Genomic DNA, 19,937 nt, shown 5'->3' on the forward strand with positions numbered 1-19,937 from the left:
CTCAGATGCTCCAACAAGGAGTAATTAAGCCTCCTACACCTGCTTATGCCTCCCCAATATTTCTTTTACCTAAAGATCAGGGGAGTGATTTCACACCTGTGGTTGACTAACGCTGTTTAAACGCTAAGGTTGTCCTTCAATCAGTACCCCTACCTGATCTGCATAATTCTTTTACTGGGTTCGCCGGCGCTAATTGGTTTACACTTCTTGACTTGAATCAGGCCCATTATCAGACTCCATTGGCTGAAGAGTGTAATCATGTTACTGCCTTTTGTACTGATTGGAACTTGTCCGAGTTCAACATAGTCCCTTTTGGTCTAGCAACAGGAGCGGCTGTGCTTACTCGTTTGTTGGATAATATCCTTGGCGACTTGAAGTTAGTCTGCGATAATAATTAAGCGGACGACTTGGTTATCTATAGTCGTTCGTTTGAGGATCATTCGGAGCACATTCAGCAAGTTCTTTTGAGATTACAGGGAGCCGCACTGACCGTTAAGCCTAGTAAGATCACGCTTGCCAAACAACAGGTATCTCTCTTAGGTCATATAGTGTCGGGACAGAGTATATGCATTGACCAAGAGTGAACTAAAGCCTTACAGGCCTTGCCTCCACCTAGTGATAAGCGGGGGATTGCTAAATTCATAGGTATTGCAAATTATTTCAGGCGTTTCGTTCCCAAATTCGCTCAGTTGGCTGCACCCTTAAACCAGTTAAGCCGGAAAGGGGGCTCGTTATGAATGAGGACCCACACAGGAGGCTGCCTTTGAGGATATTAAGGCAGCGATAGCCAATTCTCTGGTCCTTAGGGTCCCGAAATTAATAAAAGGTTTATTGTTCAAACTGACGCTTCTAATGCTGTGGTTACAGCTGTTCTCCTCCAGGAGTTTGAGGGGCAGAGACAGCCATTAGACTATGCGTCTCATCGGTTAACTGAGGCCGAACTCAAGTACTCTGTCTATGAGTGGGAGGCTTTGGCCATTTTATTAGAATTAGAGAAGTACCATTTCTACCTTGAACATCGAGTTTTCCAATTAGAAGCGGACAATCAGGCTTTGAGCTGAGTGTTGGCTAGGCTGCGTAAAACTGGCTTTAATACCTGGTGGGCAGTATGCATTTCGGCATTTCAGTTTAAAGTTAAACATGTGAGAGGCTCTGAATATCCTTGTGCATGTTCTCAGCTGGATGTTCACCAGAACTACACCTAGCGATAAAAACCAGCAGGTAAAATGAGACGATCTTAATTGTATGGTGTTGGGTGAAATTACTTTCTTGTTTGAAGATATGGCTCAGCATCAGTATCAGGACCCTGTTGGGGCCCCCATTAAGCCCAGAAGGGCTCACGGATGAGTAAGTTGTTGTATTCTCTGTAAGAGGGTGGGCGAGGCTAAGCAGTGCAGGATATGTTTTCCTGTAACTTTGGTGTGCCCAGTTTTTTGTTATTTTGGTGATTCGTTGGTCAGTGGCAATTTGGGTACTTACAAGACTCTCCAAAAAATCAAGGAGCATTTAACTTGGCCCTCCATGGACCGGGATGTGAGAGATGATATCCCAATGCCGCTTGTGTAATGTAGCCAAACCCAAGGGTTTGTTGAGTTCTGAACGAGAGTCGTGTCCTATGCACAAAGTCATTATTGATTATTTAGTACCTTTACCTCATACTAAGGAGGGTCATCGATATGCACAAGTTACTATCGATGCATTCTCCAGATTTACTTGGCTCTTCCCGACTTGTAACGTTAGCATTGCCACCACTATTTATCATTTTACTAATATTTTCAACATATTTCGCCCACCCAAGCAGCTTGTTAGTGATAATGCTGCTTTTCTGTCAGCTCCTTTCAAGGCTTTCTGTTTTCATGATCAGGCATATCACTAACACCCCATATTATCCCCAGGGGTCTTTCGTGGAGAGAGGCAACCGAAATCATAAGTCCACATTGATTATCATCTGAAAACCCCTAGTAGATGGAACTCCACTCTTCCCTGGCTTAGTTTTGCCTGTAAAACCGCCAGTCATGAAGCCCTGGTAGCTACACCCGCCTATGGTTAATTCTCCTCTTTCTAACTCATGGAGAATTCAAGATCTTATTCAGCTGATATTAGTGCTCGTCTTATCAAGGAAAACTGGAACTGGGCCAGGTGCCATATACTCAGAGCCCACAATAAACAATCTGAGCATTATAATCGCAATCGAAAAACCTAGGTGATCAAGTTTATGCCTGCAATTTCCCAGAGAGGCAGATGCGTGGCGGGAATCTTAGTAAATTTACTGCTTGTATTTTAGGCGAGGTAAATCTGTTGGTCATGGAGAACGGTTCAGGCAAGCAGTATCAGGTTCACCTTAGCCAAGTTAATTTCAGGTAGCTCAGAGGGTGGAATTACCCCCTTCCTTTGTTAAGTTTGATGAGGGGCAGGTTGAGCCGTGGCTGGCTCATGCTATGCATTGGATTAAACCTTCGTTGCGATTCTGTGTTTAGTCCCCTGCGGTTATTGCTGTTATGCTGTTGTCCTCTCCTTCTGCGGGTGTCAGCAACATTGTGTATCAATATTCACACCTTGGACCATCTTTGAAGTGGCGCTTATAGTTTCCAGCTGGTCGGTGTGCGACCAGTCGGTCGGTTGGCGTGGAGCTGCGAGGAATTCTCGGCAGGGTGTATTTTGGCCAGGGCTGCTGGCGGTCTCCATGCAGTGTCGGAGTGTGTGGCGCTGTTCCCATTGCTACAAGGTCCATGGCTCACCGACCCTGGACACGAAAGTTGAGGTTTGATTTAACCTACCAGCAAGTGAAGACTGTTCATGTTGTGTCATTTGGAGTTCGATGTGGGCTGTTGGGGTATACCCGTAAGTAACAACATGGTTTTCAAGTTAGAAAATTCTAGCCACCCTCTGGTGGAGTTTGACTGTATTTGGTTATTTGAATTGAACTCTACCAGCGGAATCTTCTGCCTTGTGGCCTTTACCATTCCGGTTACCTGCCCTGGCCGTTGACGTAAATTTCAGGCAGTACAGTTTCCTCATCGTGTCGTTGCAGTCCAGCACAGTGTGTAGATTGACTTCTCCATGTATGATAGGTTTTGGGCTCAAATACCTCCTACATTGCTCCGTTGAACTCCCTGTTGTGCCCTGGTCAGGTGAAGTGGAAGTTATCTTGTCAGTTGGACTGTTGACTGTCAGTCAGTTGGGTTGTCGTCGGATCGTGAATGGTTGGTCTGACTGCACGTCTAAGCGAGCGTTACTGCTTGAATTACAGGCTGACCTTCGAACATCTGAGCGCCTTTGAGTGTACTGCCCTATTTATTTTTAAATTTGTTCTTGTTGTTTGTACTTGTATGGCTTCTAGCCGCTTTTTTTAAAAATTAGAGTCGCTTTGCTCTTAAGGCTTTCAGCTGAGTTTAGAGTATTGTTTCGCATAAGCCCTTTGGAATTTTAAAACTTTTAGTGTTGTTGAATTTTAAGTCTTGGGTCTTCAGCCGATTTTGAGTTTGAGTTGTTGTGCTTTTAAGGCCTTCAGCCTGGTTTAAAGTACTGTTTCGCGCAAGCGCTTTGACTTTTTTAAACTTTTAATGTTGTTGAATTTTAAGTCTTGGGCCTTTATCTCATTTTGAGTTTGAGTTCTTTCGCTGTTAAGGCTATAAGCCTAAATTAAAGAACTGTTTCACGTAAGGACTTTGGTATTTTTTTAAAAAATTAATGTTATGGAGTTTTAAGTGTTAGGCATTAGGCCAACTTGAATTTAATTTGTTTACTTCAGCCCAACTAAAGAACTGTTATAAGATAAGGCTTGCCTGTTAAATTTCTGATAATGCTTGTGTTTTAAGTTAAAGGCCTTCGGACATTTTTAAGTTAAAGTGGCTTTCTGCCGGTAATTAAGTCCCAAGGATTAAGGCTGTGTGTTTTTTTTATTGTCTTGGGATCTTGTAATGTTTGATCAAATAACAATGTTGTATGTCCGAGTGTAACTGACAGCCCTTATTTGGCCCCTTTCCACAATTTATACTGTTTGTCCTGTCCTGTGGGATTAGCAGGGCGTCTCACTATTGTCTTTGGCCCTTTGTAAACGTGCCAGACGAAATGGACACCACGCCGTTCTAAATTGCCACGTAGCTTTTCATTGGACTGTAACAGGCAGTCACAATGAAAATTATTTCCCTGGACCACATTGAGGCTTGTGTGGGGTGTGACGGAAACAGGAATATCATCCAGCTTGTCACAGGTGAGTAACGTCTCAGACTGGGTTGTGGATGCTGTCTGAACAAAATCGACCCATTGTGCATTTTGGACACTGCTGGCACTTTCACAAACTTATCCTCTAAGTGCTCTATAAAAACAGAGGTTCCATTTCCAGAAAGGAGTACCCATCAGTTTTGCTGTCTAAGTAACTTGGTGAATAGGGATTCTGTCACTCTCAAGCCCTTTGTTCCTCCCAAGGTGTTGCTAGGGAGGGGAACTTCTTCTTCTTCTCTTCTTCAGTTGCCAATCCTAAGATTGATTTGCAGCAGCTCTCCATTCAGTGCGATTGTCGGCCAGCCTCTTCAATTCCGTGAAACTTCAGCATCCTAGGTCCTGCATTATCTGGCTTATGTACTTTCTTCTAGGTCTGCCTCTTGCCCTTTTGCCCTCCACAAGGCCTTCCGTTATAGTGTGGAGAAGACTTTCATGTCTCAGAATGTGTCCCATCTATATATCTCTCCTCTTCTTGACCGTCTTCCAAAGAACTGGAACTTCCTCTGCTCTCTGCAGGACTTCTTCATTTGTCATCCTGGCCGTCCATGGAATTTTTAACATCCTTCGCAGACACCACATTTCGAATCCTTCAATCCTTCTTCTTTCGTCCTCTCCAAGTGTCCAGGTTTCGCTGCCGTAGAGAAGCACACTCCCAACAAAGGTCTTTATTAACCGCTTCCTTAACGACAGACTTATCATATTTGATGTGAGGAGTCCTTTCCTTTTATAGAATGCAATCTTTGCCTGATTTATTCTAATTATTACATCTTTCCTACTACGACCATCTGATGTTATTCTGCTTCCCAAGTAGACAAAGTCTTGTATTTCTTTCAGCTTCTCTCCATTCAGCCCTATATTCGTAATTGCTTGATTATTTTGTTTGCTTGCAACTAAGATTTTTGTTTTTGACTTATTAATTTTCATGTTGTACCGTGTAGCAAGAGTGTTTTCCATTTCCTCCAACACTACTTGTAATTCTTCTTCATTTTCCGCTAGGACAGCAATGTCATCCGCAAAACGCAGCATATCAACTATTTTTCCCTGGATCCTGATTCCATTAGCTTGTCCTAACTTTTCTCTGACCTCGTCCATTGCTTTCTGTATGTGCATATTAAAGAGGACAGGGGAGAGTGCACATCCCTGTCTCACACCCTGTTTAATTTTTGCTTGTTGTTGATGTTCCCCACATCTCACTATTGCCACCTCTTCTTTGTGTATGTTCCATATCGTTCTCCTGTCCTTATACTTAGCTCCAGTTTCCCTCAATATCTGGAATAGCTTTTTCCATTCAACCTTATCAAAGGCTTTTTCGAGGTCAATAAATGCTATGTAGGTGTCCTTTCCTTTTTCCATACTTTTTTCTATTATGAGCCTTAGGGCCATAATGGCTTCTCGCGTACCTCTCCCTCTTCTAAAGCCAAACTGGTCTTCTGTGAGCATGCATTCCACGTTCCCTTCAATTCTTCTGAGGAGGATGGTCGTCAAAATTTTTGATGCATGTGATGTTAGGCTGAGGGTTCTGTATTAAGCATTTGCTGGCATTTCCTTTGGTAATGGAACAATAATACACTTTTTGAAGTCCTCAGGCAGCTCTCCAGTATCATATATTTGGCAGATTAATTTATACAATTTATCTTTTATTTCTGTTCCAGCTGCTTTGATGATTTCTGCAGGCAATGAGTCAATTCCTGGTGCTTTTCCGTGCTTAAGTGCCTGTAGTGCCTGATCAAATTCAGACCTTAGTATGCTGTCTCCTAGTTCATCTTTATCTACTTCGTCCTCACTTTCAATCATGTCATCTTGTACGTTGCCTCCATATAATTTCTCTAGGTATTCCTTCCACGTAAGTGCTATATCTTCATGATTATACACCATCTTATTACCCTCTCTTATTAGGGCATTACATCTAATCCTTTGTCCTCCTGAGAAGAAGCGTTTCACTGTTTTGTATGCTAATTCAAGGTTCCCTTTCTTCAGAAGGTCTTCAACTTCTTTGCATCTGTCTTCAAGGAATCTTTCTTTTACTTGCTTCAACTTCCTGTTGATTTTGTTCCTAAGCACTCGGTATGCCGTTTTCCCTTCTTCCGTTTCATTATTTTTGAGCTTCCTTCTTTCCTCAAACATAAGGGGAACGACTTAGGGTTATACTCGTCGGTGTTGTGATCAACCTTTCCTTGTTTAGAGACTGATGGAGTCATTTGGTCCCCAGCAAAAGATGACTTAGTCTGCCTCATTGCAGGTCATCCATCGTGATGACCACCACACCGATCAGGGGCTCTCCCCACGGGCGCCACCCAGCCACAGCAAAGGCCGCCTGGCATGACGGCTGTTGGTGGGAGTCCTGATGTCCCAGAAAGACGGGCATATACTCCATGGCCTACGTGGGGAGTTTACAGCTTAGGCATCAGCAGTGCAAACCCTGTGTTGTCATGGGGCTACCACCAAATGGGTATATGATGGCCCCAACCCAACGGACTGGCTTCTGTGCCGGATATTAGGCGCAGATGAATCCAATAGTGTCATGGGGGCGAAAGAGGACTGGAGACGACAGAAATAGAATACGTACCCCACAAATGCCCTCACCCAACTGCAGATAGAGATGCGAAGCCATGATGACAAGAGATTCAAGAGATAGAATCTAAGGGCACTATAGATAACTCGCGCACCATGTAAGACGCCCTGCCCCATATGGTATGCACTTGTGTGGAATTTGGAAATTAGCAGGTCAAACCATTGAATGGGACCTGAACATATGGCCGAAATGTGTGAGACTCCTTTTAGTCATCTCTTATGACAATCAGGAATATCTCGAGCCTATTCTAACACCTGCACCTGCTGTTTGAGGTGATTTGGTGTGTATCTCGAAACACAAGACAGGAAATGGGAAGTCTTAACTCCCAAACTGGTCGAGTGAGATATTCCAAAAAGTGGAAAGAACAGATACCAGGACTTACATCTTAAAGGATAGCAGTAGCATTGAAATTGCAGGATGCTTTTACACAGAAGAACTGAGCTCAGAACCACAAGTATTCCTCATAGTGCACATCACAAATAGTTGAGGAAATGAGCACTAGTTAAATACCTTAGATTTACTGCAACAGAAAACAAATGGACTGACGATGACGATTTTCTGTATAATGGGGTGCACAGAGGACAACCAGCACAGCAGCTTAATATGCACAAAAGGATATTTATTATAGGAGGTGGTGGTGTTCTCGACAAATTACCTGTCGAATTACACGTTCTGTGGTATAACTACAACAGAGCTGATACAAAGTCTCAAAAACGTTTTCCTCATCGTGATAAGGGGATTACCCACACTTCTGAGGCATGTTTAAAACATGACGCTGCATAAGCATAAGCAAATTACCCTCTTCAGTCGTAGACTCACCTCAGATGATGTTGCCCGCAGCTGGCAACGAAACGTCAGGGAGAAGTATTTCAATTATTGGACCACGGCCTCTTAGCCCGGAAGTTTTAATTACTGAACAAATAAAGGTCTTCCAAGACGTCATGCTGCAGACCTTATTTTAGGTGATCAAGCCAAGGTAATATGTGTGAGAAAAGATATTGTTCTAGGACACCATAGTACAGAATTTTTAGTGGCTAAAACGATGCACAGTAAAAGCAAGTTGGGCATGGATGTGAATTTCAAGCAAGTTATGAACGCTGCACATCATGCTCTGAACAATAAGAAGAAGAAGACTATGATGAAGGAGGCTAGGGCAGATGTTTTCAAGAACTGTATCCTGCCAGCAATGTGTGCAGTGAAAAGCGCCCTGAACCATAAAGGACTGGTTAGAGCACCAAGGGTTCTACCGTTACCTAAGACATCAGTAGGTGTTATCCCCTTCCTCATTCCTGCATTTCTGTCCTCACAGGTCTCCCAGCGCTACGTTCACTGGCTGATTGTGCTGCAGATATTGCCAGAGCGCACAGAACCTCCATGAGACGTAACTGCATGATGGAAGTGGCAGCCATCAGAAATGGACTAAACTGGGAACCATATAAGGAAGCATTAGTTCTCTTCATAAATTGAGATAAGGCTCATTAGCTACCCTACCAGAATCACAAATTCATTTCTTCTGCCGTTTGTTAAGAAAAACTTCAGGATTCCTAGATTCTGTGGTGAGTTTATGCGGTATACTTTACCAAAGACTATGTGAAATTTAAGATAATGTGGAAATGTGAATGTAGATATTACCAGGGACCAGGAAGCAACTGGGTGGCGTATGCTAAGAAATTAGAAATAATGTCTACTTATACTACTTTGGAGAGGTGCAGCCCTCAGAAGAATTACAACGATACTTCACAGACAGAAGACGTTTGCTTTACAATATCCATCGACACCAAGACATTAATACTCACCTGTGTGGGCATCTGTGAATCATGTCCCTGCTACCGTTCACCAAGAAGGATACATAAGGATCTGTGTTAAACATCCATTCGTCAGTTGAGGTTCAGTGACAATATCATATAGTCTGACTTTAAAATAACGATCGTCTGTTTTACAGGATGTGGAGTATTGCACTGATTGGATTGGAGACGCACAGCACCATTCAGAACGTTACAGATGTTAACGATAAACTTTGTTTGGAAATTAATGATAGAAAAGAAATTGCGGATATACAACATACTGCAGTGGATGACCGCTACCTACGGATTATGGCTCGGAGAAACCCTGACAGCAACACTTCCATGTTGAACAATGCTTTTCATGTAGCCACATGGTGTGCACGATAGGCTGCATGATGCGCAACTTCACTCCCGACATCGATGACAGGTTCCATCTCTGCAACCACAACACCACACAGCTCGATACAGATGGGCCCAACAACATGCCAAATAGACCACTCTGGATTGGCGTCAGGTATCGGAGGATATTGATGGAGATCCGAAATGTGAAATAATTTGGGTGAAGGTCACGATTAAAGCAGGCTCAAACATGGTAATTGGATTTCTTTATAGGTCCCCTGGCTCAGCAGCTGTTGTGGTAGAGCAGCTGAAGGAAAATTTGGAAAATATTTCGAGTAGATTTCCCGAACATGTTATAGTTCTGGGTGGAGACTTTAATTTACCAGATATAGACTGGGAGACTCAAACGTTTATAACGGGTGGTAGGACAAAGAATCCAGTGAAATTTTTTTAAGTGCATTATCTGAAAACTACCTTGAACTGTTAAACAGAGAACTGACTCGTGGCGATAACGTATTAGACCTTCTGGTGTCAAACAGATGAGAACTATTTGACACAGTTAATGCAGAACAGGGAATCAGCGATCATAAAGCGGTTGCTGCATCGATGATTTCAGCGGTAAATAGAAATATTAGAAAAGCAAACTGGCGCTTTTCATTTATTAATATTGAAAAAGGTAGGAAAATTTTTGTGTTCAACAAAAGTGACAAAAAGTAGATTTATCTCAAGTACAGATAGTGTTGGGGATCAGTGGAGAAAGTTCAAAACCATCGTACAATATACATAAGATGAGTATGTGTCAAGAAAGATAGTAAGACATGGAAAAGAGCCACCGTAGTACAACAACCAAGTTAGAAAACTGCTACGGAAGCAACGGGAACTTCACAGCAAACATAAACATTGCCAAAGCCATGCAGGTAAACAAAAATTACGCAAATCGAAATGTAGTGTGAGGAGGGCTGTGCGAGAGGCGTTCAATGAATTCGAAAATAAAGTTCTATGTACTGACTTGGCAGAAAATCCTAAGAAATTTTGGCCTTATGTCAAAGCGGTAGGTGGATCAAAACAAAATGTCCAAACACTTTGTGACCAAAATGGTACTGAAACAGAGGATGACAGACTAAAGGCCGAAGTACTAAATGTCTTTTTCCAAAGCTGTTCCACAGAGGAAGATTGCACTGTAGTTCCTTCTCTAAATTGTCGCACAGATGACAAAATGGTAGATATCGAAACAGATAACAGAGGGATTAAAAAACAATTATAATTGCTCAAAAGATGAATGGCCGCTGGACCTGATGGGATACCAGTTCGATTTTACACAGAGTATCCGAAGGAACTTGCCCCCCTCCTTACAGTGGTGTACCGTAGGCCTCTAGAAGAGCGTAGCGTTCCTAAAGATTGGAAAAGGGCACAGATCATCCCCGTTTTCAAGAATGGACGTCGAACAGATGTGCAGAACTATAGACCTATATCTCTAACGTCGATAAGTTGTAGAATTTTGGAACACTACTATGTTTGATTATAATGACTTTTCCGGAGAATAGAAATCTACTCTGTAGGAATCAGCAAGTGTTTCGAAAGAAACGATCGTGTGAAACACAGCTCGCGCTATTCGTCGACGAGACTCAGAGGGCCATAAAAACGGGTTCCCAGGTAGATGCCGTGTTTCTTGACTTCAGCAAGGCGTTTGATACAGTTCCCCACAGTCGTTTAATGAACGAAGTAAGAGCATATGGACTATCAGACCAATTGTGTGATAGTATTGAAGAGTTCCTAGATAACAGAATGCATCATGTGATTCTCAATGGAGAGAAGTCTTCTGAAGTAAGAGTTATTTCAGGTGTGCCGCGGAGGAGTGTCGTAGCACCATTGTTATTCACAATGTATATAAATGAACGTGAGGATAACATCGGAAGTTCACTGAGGCTTTTTGCAGATGGTGCTGTAGTATATCAAGAGGTTGTAACAATGGAAAATTGTACTGAAATGCAGGATGATCTGCAACGAATTGAGGGATGGTACAGGGAATGGCAATTGAATATCAATGTAGACAAGTGTAATTTGCTGTGAATACATAGAAAGAAAGATCCTTTATCATTTAGCTACAATATAGCAGGTCAGCAACTGGAAGCAGTTAATTCCATAAATTATCCGGGAGTAGGCATTATGAGTGATTTAAAATGGAATGGCCATATAAAATTAATCTTCGGTAAAGCAGATGCCACACTGAGATTCATTGGAAGAATCCTAAAAAAATGTAGTCCGAAAACAAAGGACGTAGGTATCAGTACACTTGTTCGCCCACTGCTTGAATACTGCTTGATAGAAGAGATAGAGAAGATCCATCAGAGAGCAGTGTGCTTCGTTACAGGATCGTCTTCCTTTCCACGAACAATATGAGAATGGAACAGTAGGGAGAACCGATAGAGGTACTCAAGGTACCCTCCGCCACACATCTACAGGTGGCCTGCAGAGTATGGATGCATATGTAGATGTAGGTTCTTTTCACCGAAGAGTGTCGCATATGCCATCAACCAGACAATCGTCAGAGACGTGTATGGAAGCAACCTGTCCAGGCTGAGCGCTTTAGGCATTCTGTCCAGTAAAGTGCAGCAAGGTGGAGGTTCCCTGCAGTTTTGGGGTGGCATTATGTGGGGCCGCGATACAAGCCACAGGTGGCCATGGAAGGCGCTGTAACAGCAGTATGATATGTGAATCCCATCCCCAACCCGTAGTGCATTCATCATTCATATTCGCAGGATGTTGGCGAGTCATTCGTCTTCATGGACGAAAATTTGCGCCCCCATCGTGCACGTCTTGTGAACAACTTCCTTCAGGATAACGACACTAGAGTGGCCAGCAATGGTCTTCAGTCATGAATCTCAGCGAACATGCCTGGGACAGATTGGAAAGGGCTGTTTATGGACGGACGACGTAACCCACCAACCACTCTAAGAGATCTACAGTGAATCGCCTTTGAGGAGTGGGACATCAGGACCAACAGTGCCTTGATGAACTTGTGAATAGTTTGACACGACAAATATATGCATGCATCAATGGAAGAGGGGACTTGTGACTGGGTATTAGAGGTACCGGGAATTACAGCAGTGTGAACCACCGCCTCCGAAGGTCTCGCTCTATGGTGGTACAACATGCAATGTGTCGTTTTCATGAGCAACAAAATGGGCGGAAATGATGTTTATTTTGATCTCTATTCCAATTGTTTTACAAGTTCTGGAACTCTTGGAAATGATGCATAAATTTTTTGATGTGTTTATTTGTACTGCAGACACACCAATAAATTACGTCTGGCATCTGAATTAATGTAGTGTGAGTACTTCTAATAATATGACATTGTAACTATGGGCACTAATTATTGGACTATCTGCCCAGTAGAGAAACAGGAAAATTCCTTTCTAAGCATACTCCTTACATGGCAGTATTATGTGCAGTATATTGTGAAATTTACAGCAGTTTCACATAGCACCTATGTTGCTCCTACCAAGTACTTTTCAGTAATTATGTATTGTATTGACCTGGTGTATTTTTCGGATTCTCTTGTTTCTTCGAGAATGGACTCTTTCTTCTGACGACTTGCATTACTTTGTAAATATCTTACATTGTTAGTCTTGTCTGAATTGGGTTGGGTTCATTTGGGGGAAGAGACCAACCAGCGAGGTCATTGGTCTTGTCAAATCTATGAGGAAAGTAGTCGGCCGTGCCCTGTCAAAGGAACCATCCCAGAATTTGCCTGAAGTGGTTTAGGGAAATCACAGAAAATCTAAATCAGGATGGCCGGATGTGGGATTGAACCATCGTCCTCCTGAATGCGAGTCCAGTGTGCTAACCACTGCACCACCTCCCTCAGTCTCTTGTTATGATGTTAGTGGAGTAGTTAGGTGTAGATCGAAAATACAGTTACAAAGAATGACCGCTGATGTAACATTTCGTATGGTTTATTTTAAAGAGAAGGACAAATCATGTATTAACGCTTGCTTTATTTAGTATACATCACAATCGTTTGTTGGAAAGCTAGATAGGATTTCTACCATCCATCGTCGGTTGTTCACTCTTGCTAAGTCCAGCGCGGTATTCCCTGCGTCCTCCGTGGCGTCCCTATCGGCCCCTGCCTCCAGCAGCGCCTTCGCCGCCTCTGTGTGGCCGTAGGGTGCCGCCCAGTGCAGCGGCGTCCTACCCCACTGGTCCTTGGCATCGACGTCGGCGGAGGCCGCCGCCAGCAGCCGCACCACTGCTGCATGGCCTTTCCAGGCAGCCAAATGTAGAGGCGTGTGCCCCGCGTCGCTCCTGGCATCCACTTCTACCTCATTCCCGATCAGACACCTCACCATACCCGTGTGCCCCTGCATCGCTGCATAGTGCAGAGCGGTCCACGTGGACCATGGTCTCTGCCCCACATTAGCACAAGCCCAAAGCGGCACCTGCACTTCCTCCTCTGACCCCCGTGTAGCTGCCTGGAGCAGCACCTTGCTGTTCATCTCTGCAGAAAGGGTCCTGCAAGAAACGGAGAAGTTCTCGTATTTTTCTGCACATATACGCTGTTTATGAGGTAAACTACTGTATAACGACCAGCTCTAAAAACATGTCAGAAAACTGAAAACTAATTAATCTTCAAATTTTCCCCCCTCTACCATATATTACAGAACAGTGGAAAAGTGTCTCTCCATTGAAGTACAGATACACAATTGCATCATCCTCATAAAGCTTCCTCACTCACCAATAAGTAAGTCTTACATTCCATCACAAATTCAGACAATACATTTTGCCACATTGATTCCTGATTGTGAATTCCTATGAGCTCAGGATGCTATTGTTAATCAGTGATTGCACTTCACTGAAGATTCATGCAGACTCTACTTTTCCTCTATACTGAGCATATCACCTTAATACTAGCAAATGCAATGAAAAAATAACTTATTTCTCTATTTAAATAAAATTTTGAGTCTGTTTACTAGAAAATTTACTGGCACAGCCACTTCAAACAGAGAAAGCTAAAATTTATCAGTAAACCTTTTAGACAATATATTTCATGTATAGCTATGACACTAATTCGATTCCCCTGCCCCTACACACAAACACATTTGGTGGCACATGCACATGAGGGGGTTCACATATACAGATAAAGATGACTGCACAGTTAACAAGCAATCACACATGCAATCAGCAGACACTCAAGTACACATGCACAAATGCAGTCACTCACACACACACACACACACGCACACACACACACACACACACACACACTACATCTACAGATGTGAAGTTAATCTAGAAGAAGGTATTAGCGACCATAATGTCGTTGTGGCTTATGTCAGTGGAAGTTGCAAAAATACCAAAGAAACAGAGTAGAGTTTTATTGTTTGGGAAAGCAAATAAAAGTGCCATTAATGAATATCTTCGTAGTCAGCTCCAAGCATTGACTGCAGGACACAAATATATTGATCATCTTTGGTCAGAATTTAAAGGTATTGTCCACCACGTGCCGAGAAGTATGTTCCTAGGAAATATATACGGGAGGGAAAGGATGCACCTAGGTACAACAAACAAATTAGGAAGCTGCTGAAAAAGCAGAGAATTTTGCATAGTGGTTTTAAACTTAGTCACTGCCCCGCTGACAAACAGAAATTATGTGAAATGAAAGTAGTTGTCAAAAGGTCAATGAGAGATTCTTTTAATGAATTTGAAAGCAATATTTTATCTGCAGATTCTAAAAATAACACCAAAAGATTTTGGTCATATGTAAAATATATGAACGCTACAAATAATTCAATATCTTCTCTTGCTAACAGTAAAAGTAATGTAACGCATGATGGTTAACAGAAGGCCGAAATTCTAAACCTAGCTTCCAAATACTCGTTTATGGTAGACGACTACAGCATCATTCCCCCTTTCAATTATCCAACAAACGCAAGGTTGACTGACATAGTGTTTAATGTAGATGGGATTGTAAAACAGTTAAGATCCTTAGACGCCAGGAAGGCACTGGACCAGAAGGTATCCCCGTAAGATTATATGTTGACTATGCTCCAAATATAGCACCATTCTTATCCATAATCTATCAGAGATAATCAAAATAGAGGAACATTCCACAGGTCTGGAAGAAGGCCCAGGTCGTAGCGATCTACAAAAAGGGTAGAAAATTTGATGCACATAATTACCGGCCAATTTCACTGACATCTATTTGTTGTAGAATCAAGGAACATATTTTATGTTCAGACATAATGAACTTTCTAGACTCTGCGAAGCTCGTCTGCAGAAACCAGCACGGTTTTAGGAAACATCGGTCATGCAAGACACAGTTGGACCTCTTTGTTCATTATATACAGCAGGCTCCCAGGTTGATGCCATATTTCGCGACTTTCGAAAAGCGTTTGACTCAGTTCCACACTGTTGCTTGCTACAAAAAGTGTGCACTTACAGTCTATCCAGTGACATACAGTTGGATAGAAAGTTTTCTAACAGACAGGGAGCAGTATGTCATCCTGAATGGGGTAACTTCAACAGAAAGAAGAGTAATTTCAGGTGTGCCCCAAGGCAGCGTAATAGGTTCTCTGCTTTTTATGATTTACATAAACGATCTGTTTGATGGTATTGACAGTGGCCTTAGACTGTTTGCCGATGATACTGTAGTCTACAGCAATGTAGTATCACACGAAAGTTGTGAATAAATCAATGAGGATTTGCAGAAAATAAATGCACGGTGTAATGACTAGCAGTTATCTCTCAATATTAGTAAGTGTAACCTACTGTGTATAACAAGGCGAAAATCCCCATTAATGTATGAGTACAAAATAAATGTCCAGTCTTTGGAAGTGGTAATATCCATCAAGTATCTTGGTGTGACTGTTCGAAATGATCTCAAATGGAATTATCAGATTACACAAGGAACGGTCAAGACGGTCTCTAGATTGCAATTTATTGGTAGAATCCTGCAACGGTGCAACCCTTCAACAGGAGAAGTGGCTTACAGTACGTTAGTTCGTCCAGTATTGTTCTTCTGTATGGGACCTTTACGAGTTGGGTCTGATTCAAGAGATTGAGAAGGTCCAAATAAGAGCGGCAAGATTCGTGACTGGTACATTTAGCCACCGCTAGAGCGTTACAAATCTCATAGAAAGTTTGAAGGGGAACAGACGACGAGCTAAACGGAAGGGGCTGCTCACTAAATTCCGAAAACCGATCCTCGCCGAGGACGTAGAGGTTATATTATTACCACCCACTTTATCCCTCAATGATCACCATTCAAAGATAAAGGAAATTAGGGGTCGTACAGAGGCGTTCAGACAATCGTTTTTCCCTCGCGCGATTGGTGTGTGGAATAGAGGGAGGAAATATGACTTTCCCGCGAATTGTGCACTCTGCACACACCGCTTGGTGGTTGGCGGAGTATATATATAAATGTATATGTTGATGTACGTTACAGTCCGAAATATTGATCTAAATAAACCCCAGTTTCCTGGACACACTGTCCACCTCACAACGCTGATGTATGCTTGCACACCATTTCATTTGCATGTGACAGCATCACTATAATGTGGCTAAGGGACAACGCCCATATTCTGATGTTGAAGACAGTGTGTTGCATGCACACAGGAGTAAAACGCAAAAAATTTTTTATATGTTAAAGAAAATTAATAACAAGTAGATTCTCTCATTCTGTCAAGTAAGACGTTACGGCAGATAAAAACAATTTCCAACAGTCGATCCTGCACTAACCCTCTTTTTCTACAAACGTAATCCAGTTCATATACTCAAAATAAACCTTAATACTCTGACAGATGTGTGAGACCCTCCTTGGTCTCTCCTATGGAATGAAGAAACACCAAATGAGAATTCTGAATTACCATAAAATCGCTAACAGCCAGCAGCATATGATTTTGACACACACAGTGCTACTCTAGGCTTGGACTTGGTCGAGGTGCTTCCCTTTGCCAGCTTTTGGTTTGTGCATCGGTTCACACATACCCACAGTTTCATGTGGAATTCTCGGAAGATGCCACTTGGTTTTAAACCACATGGAGCTCTGACAGAGGCCAAAGTCATGTCTAGAGATTCAAACAATCCAACAAAAGGGAAGGGAGTGCACTTGTACACTTTACTACACAGCAACCAAGGTTATCCACATTCAGACATTTGGCTGTCACTGTTCCTATTATAAGGAACCTGTTGCAAGCTGATTCGGATAACTGACATTGTAAGAGCCACTTCATTCCCTATTCTTTCTATCAATGCACATTTTATGGAACTATTGCTTTATTATCAGCTGGCTGCCTCCAGTGCAAGAACTTCCCTGCTGCTGTACAACATATGCTGTGGATGGCAGAGCTACTGGAAGCCTGTATTCTCCTAGGGCAGTTATATATGCACATCTGTGCCTCAGTGTTTTTGGCCATTTAAACGTGGGAAACACATGTCGTCTTCAGTGGGAGGAGATTCTGCGTTGTGTATGTGTGGTTGCTGGTTCCAACAGTGACGTCAACCTGTAAAGGTGTCCCTGAGGTGCAAACTGAGGACAACATCCTTCTACATCCAAGTGATCTGCGACAGAACACGGTGTGCCAGTCAGTCTGGTCAATGGCGTTCCTGGCACTGACGTTAGTAGGTATAATGAACGACTTGTGGTCCTCACGAAATATTACGCTCTCCACATGGAAATCTGTCAGTTTCTCAGAAACTACTCTTCAATTTTCCTCTAACACAACATATACAGGTTGGTCCATTGATCGTGACCGGGCCAAATATCTCACGAAATAAGCGTCAAACGAAAAAACTGCAAAGAACGAAACTTGTCTAGTTTGAAGGGGGAAACCAGATGGCGCCATTCTTGGCCCGCTAGATGGCGCTGCCACAGGTCGAACGGATATCAACTGCGTTTTTTAAATAGGAACCTCCATTTTTATTACATATTCGTGTAGTGCGTAAAGAAATATGAATGTTTTAGTTGGACTACTTTTTTCGCTTTGTGACAGATGGCGCTGTAATAGTCACAAATTTATAAGTACGTGGTATCACGTAACATTCCGCCAGTGTGGACGGTATTTGCTTCGTGATACATTACCTGTATTAAAATGGACCGTTTACCAATTGCGGAAAAGGTCGATATCGTGTTGATGTATGGCTTTTGTGATCAAAATGCCCAACAGGCGTCTGCTATGTATGCTGCTCGGTATCCTGGACGACATCATCCAAGTGTCCGGACCGTTCGCCGGATAGTTAACGTTATTTAAGGAAACAGGAAGTGTTCAGCCACATGTGAAACGTCAACCACGACCTGCAACAAATGATGATGCCCAAGTAGGTGTCTTAGCTGCTGTCGCGGTTAATCCGCACATCAGTAGCAGACAAATTGCGCGAGAATGGGGAATCTCAAAAACGTCGGTGTTGACAATGCTACATCAACATCGGTTGCACCCGTACCATATTTCTAGGCACCAGGAATTGCATAGCGACGACTCTGAACGTCGTGTACAGTGCTGCCACTGGGCTCAAGAGAAATTACGGGACGATGACAGATTTTTTGCACGCGTTCTATTTAGCGACGAAGCGACGAAGCGTCACTCACCAACAGCGGTAACGTAAACCGGCATAATATGCACTATTGGGCAACGGAAAATCCACTATGGCTGCGACAAGTGGAACATCAGCGACCTTGGCGGGTTAATGTATGGTGCGGTATTATGGGAGGAAGGATAATTGGCCCCCATTTTGTCGATGGCAATCTAAATAGTGCAATAGATGCTGATTTCCTACGTATCGTCCTACCGATGTTACTACAAGATGTTTCACTGCATGACAGAATGGCGACGTACTTCCAACATGATGGCTGTCCAGCACATAGCTCGAGTGTGGTTAAAGCGGTATTGAATAGCATATTTCATGACAGGTGGACTGGTCGTCGAAGCACGCGCGTTCACCGGATCTGACGTTCCCGGATCTCTTTCTGTGGGGAAAGTTCAAGGATGTTTGCTATCGCAATCCACTGACAACGCCTGACAACATTCGTCAGCGCATTCTCAATGCATATGCTAACATTATGGAAGGCGAACTACTCGCTGTTGAGAGGAATGTCATTAGACGTATTTCCAAATGTATTGAGGTTGACGGACATCATTTCGAGCATTTATTGCATTAATGTGATATTTACAGGTAACCATGCTGTAACAGCATGAGTTCTCAGAAATGATAAGTTCACAAAGGTACATGTATCACATTGGAACAACCGACATAAAATGTTCAATTTTTAATTTAAAAAAACCTACCTATTATCAACTGTTCGTCTGAAATTGTGAGCCATATGTTTGTGACTATTACAGAGCCATCTATCACAAAGTGAAAAAAGTGGTCGAACTAAAACATTCATATTTCTTTACGTAGTACACGAATATGCAATAAAAATGGGGGTTCCTACTTAAAAAACTCAGTTTATATCCGTTTGACCTATGGCAGCGCCATCTAATGGGCCAAGCATAGCGCCATCTGGTTTCCCCCTTCAAGCTAGACAAGTTTCGTTCTTTGTAGTTTTTTCGTTTGACGCTTATTTCGTGAGATGTTTGGCTCAGTCACGATCAATGGACCACCCTGTATATGAACTTCACTAATGGCAGTGATACACTCCAGAATACTATCTGCCTCTACATGTTACTTGCTAATGTGCCACATTTTGAATTGCTGTACGTACAATTATTAATAGGACACTGGTTAAACTTATGATTTAGTTAGAAAAATACCTCCCACATCAGGTAAGGAACTCGGGATCTTTGCCTTTCGCGGGCAAGTGCTCTACCATCTGAGCTACCGAAGCACGACTCAAGTCCGGTACTCACAGTTTTACTTCTGCCAGTACCTCGTCTCCTACCTTCCAAACTTAACAGAAGCTCTTCTGCGAACCTAGCACTCCTGAAAGGAAGGATATTGCGGAGACATGGCTTAGCCACCGCCTGGGGGATGTTTCCAGAATGAGATTTTCACTCTGCAGCGGAGTGTGCGCTGATATGAAA

General features: G+C 42.8%; 1 protein-coding gene across 4 annotated transcripts in view; it reads right to left on the minus strand.

Moving 5' to 3' along the window:
* Window positions 1–12,912: 12,912 nt before the first annotated feature.
* Window positions 12,913–19,937, minus strand: part of LOC126108543 (GA-binding protein subunit beta-1-like) — a 144,105-nt gene continuing 137,080 nt past the window's right edge. For all 4 annotated transcript variants that reach the window (XM_049913830.1, XM_049913829.1, XM_049913831.1 and 1 more), the window contains exon 6: window positions 12,913–13,431. In XM_049913830.1, coding sequence (XP_049769787.1) covers window positions 12,921–13,431 — 511 coding nt within the window. In that variant the 3' untranslated portion in view covers window positions 12,913–12,920. The remainder of the gene's footprint in view (window positions 13,432–19,937) is intronic.

Source organism: Schistocerca cancellata, chromosome 11 (genome assembly GCF_023864275.1).
Source record: "Schistocerca cancellata isolate TAMUIC-IGC-003103 chromosome 11, iqSchCanc2.1, whole genome shotgun sequence".
Lineage (NCBI taxonomy): Eukaryota > Metazoa > Arthropoda > Insecta > Orthoptera > Acrididae > Schistocerca > Schistocerca cancellata.